Consider the following 2065-nt stretch of genomic DNA (forward strand, 5'->3'; position numbering starts at 1 on the left):
CCCGGTTCAGCAGAATAAGGGATGGTCTCACTGTTAACAGAGCCGTGCTCAGAATAAGGAGCTAAAATCGTTGGATTATTATCATTTTCATCCAGGATTAAAACATTAACAGTCACATTACTACTTTGCTGAGGAACACCAGAATCATTTGCTTGAACTTTAAACTGAAATGTTTTTAACTCCTCATAGTTAAACGACTCCAGACAGATAATCTCTCCAGTTTGAGAGTTTATGTTTAAAACTGAAGTTATTGGAATATTTTTTGAAAAGTTACCTAATAACGAATACATTATTTTAGCATTTTCTGCCTCATCTGGGTCCTGTGCCATTATATTTCCAATATGGGTTCCGACTGCACTATTCTCTTTGACATAAACATTTATTAGAAAATTTGAGAAATTAGGGGCATTATCGTTAACATCTGAAATGTGAACAGGGATAACCCTAGTACTAGAAAGGGGTGGATTGCCCTCATCTATAGCATAAATTGTGACATTAWAGTGAGAAACAYTCTCTCTATCAAGAGGTCCATCAACTGTTAATGAATAATAATTTTTATAATTAAGCTTGAGCTTAAAAGGAACYGACCCAATGACCTGAGCACTGGTAATACCATTTTTACCCCCATCTTTGTCAGTCACAGTCACCAGAGCAACGACAGTTCCTGCCTCAGCATYTTCTTTAACTGGACTCATCAAGGACGTGACCACAACCTCGGGTATGTTGTCATTAACGTCAATCACTTCCACTAACATTTTACCATGAACACTCCTTGAAGGCGTGCCTTTATCTCTGGCTTGCAAGCGGATATCATATGCTGCTGTTTCCTCATAGTCGATTTGTCCTATAACAGTTATTTCCCCTGTGTCTGGGTTTATTGAGAATAAAGYATCAGGATTKATATTTCCTCTTCTAATAAATGAATATAATATTTCACTGTTTATTCCCTCATCTGAATCTTCAGCACTAACAGTGAGAATGGAGGTTTGCAAAGGGGTGTTTTCAAGAACCTTGACTTTATACAACGACTGACTAAACACGGGAGCATTGTCRTTRRTATCCATTATATGTACAGTGATCTTTAAAGTCCCCGTTTTGGCAGGTTTACCTCCGTCGAGAGCAACTAATGTTAGGTGACTCGCAGCTTTTTTCTCTCTGTCTAACGACTTTTGCAGCACTAATTCGGCAGACTCACTGTGCTGTCCTCCGCTTTGTATGTCAAGCAAGAAATATTCATTGGAACTCAGCTTGTAGCTTTTCACCCCGTTATTCCCCGAATCCGCGTCGTTTGCCATCGGCARCAAATACCTCTCTCCGGGAGAAGACGATTCTGAAATATTCAAGTTCATTTCCTTTTCAAGAAAATATGGTGCATTATCATTGATGTCCGTTATCTGAACCTCTATGCGATGCAGATGCAACGGGTTGCTCAACATGGCTTCTATATTTAGGAAACATTTCTCAGAGTTTGGACAAAGCTCTTCGCGATCAATCCGGTCGCACACATACAGTGTACCAGCTTTCAAATCCAAGTCGAAATACTTCTTAAAGCTCCCAGAGACAATTCGTAAATCCCGTCTTTCCAACTCACTGACGGCGACTTGCAAATGCTTAGCAAGATTTCCCACCACTGTTCCTTTGTCAACCTCCTCGGGAAYGGAGAACGAGAKCAGCGCTGTGCACACGCYACAGAAATAAAGCAGAGCCCCGATGTTTATCCAGATCGCRCCTGTATTYGTCCTACGTCCCATTGCTGCCAAACCACGAAAAAAAAWMMYAATMATTTTAGAACACGTCCATTTTGTTGAAAATATCACACGGGATCCACTTTGCAGCGTGACCGAATGCGTTTTCTCACAAAGCAGCGGTTCGCTATGTCTACATATGGAAAGGAGGAGTCTGAAGACAAAAAAAGAAAAAGAAAAATACTGGAGTCACTCKYAACATTTGTGGTCTCCAGCGACACCAAGTGCTGGTACTAATACATAAATAAATCATTGCAGTTTAGCTAAAATGATGACAGGATTTTTAGCTGAACATTAGATATGAACAAAAAAAAAATACG

At 40.0% G+C, this 2065-nt stretch overlaps 1 protein-coding gene across 1 annotated transcript in view; it reads right to left on the reverse strand.

Annotated features, from left to right (window-relative positions):
- The window catches only part of LOC108166633 (protocadherin gamma-A4-like), a 5377-nt gene extending 3489 nt beyond the window's left edge, over positions 1-1888 (reverse strand). Inside the window, exon 1 of the mRNA XM_017307069.1 lies at positions 25-1888. Coding sequence (XP_017162558.1) covers positions 25-1751 — 1727 coding nt within the window. The 5' untranslated portion in view covers positions 1752-1888. The remainder of the gene's footprint in view (positions 1-24) is intronic.
- Between the last annotated feature and the right edge of the window lie 177 nt (positions 1889-2065).

This window comes from Poecilia reticulata, linkage group LG10, assembly GCF_000633615.1.
Source record: "Poecilia reticulata strain Guanapo linkage group LG10, Guppy_female_1.0+MT, whole genome shotgun sequence".
In the NCBI taxonomy this organism is placed as follows: domain Eukaryota; kingdom Metazoa; phylum Chordata; class Actinopteri; order Cyprinodontiformes; family Poeciliidae; genus Poecilia; species Poecilia reticulata.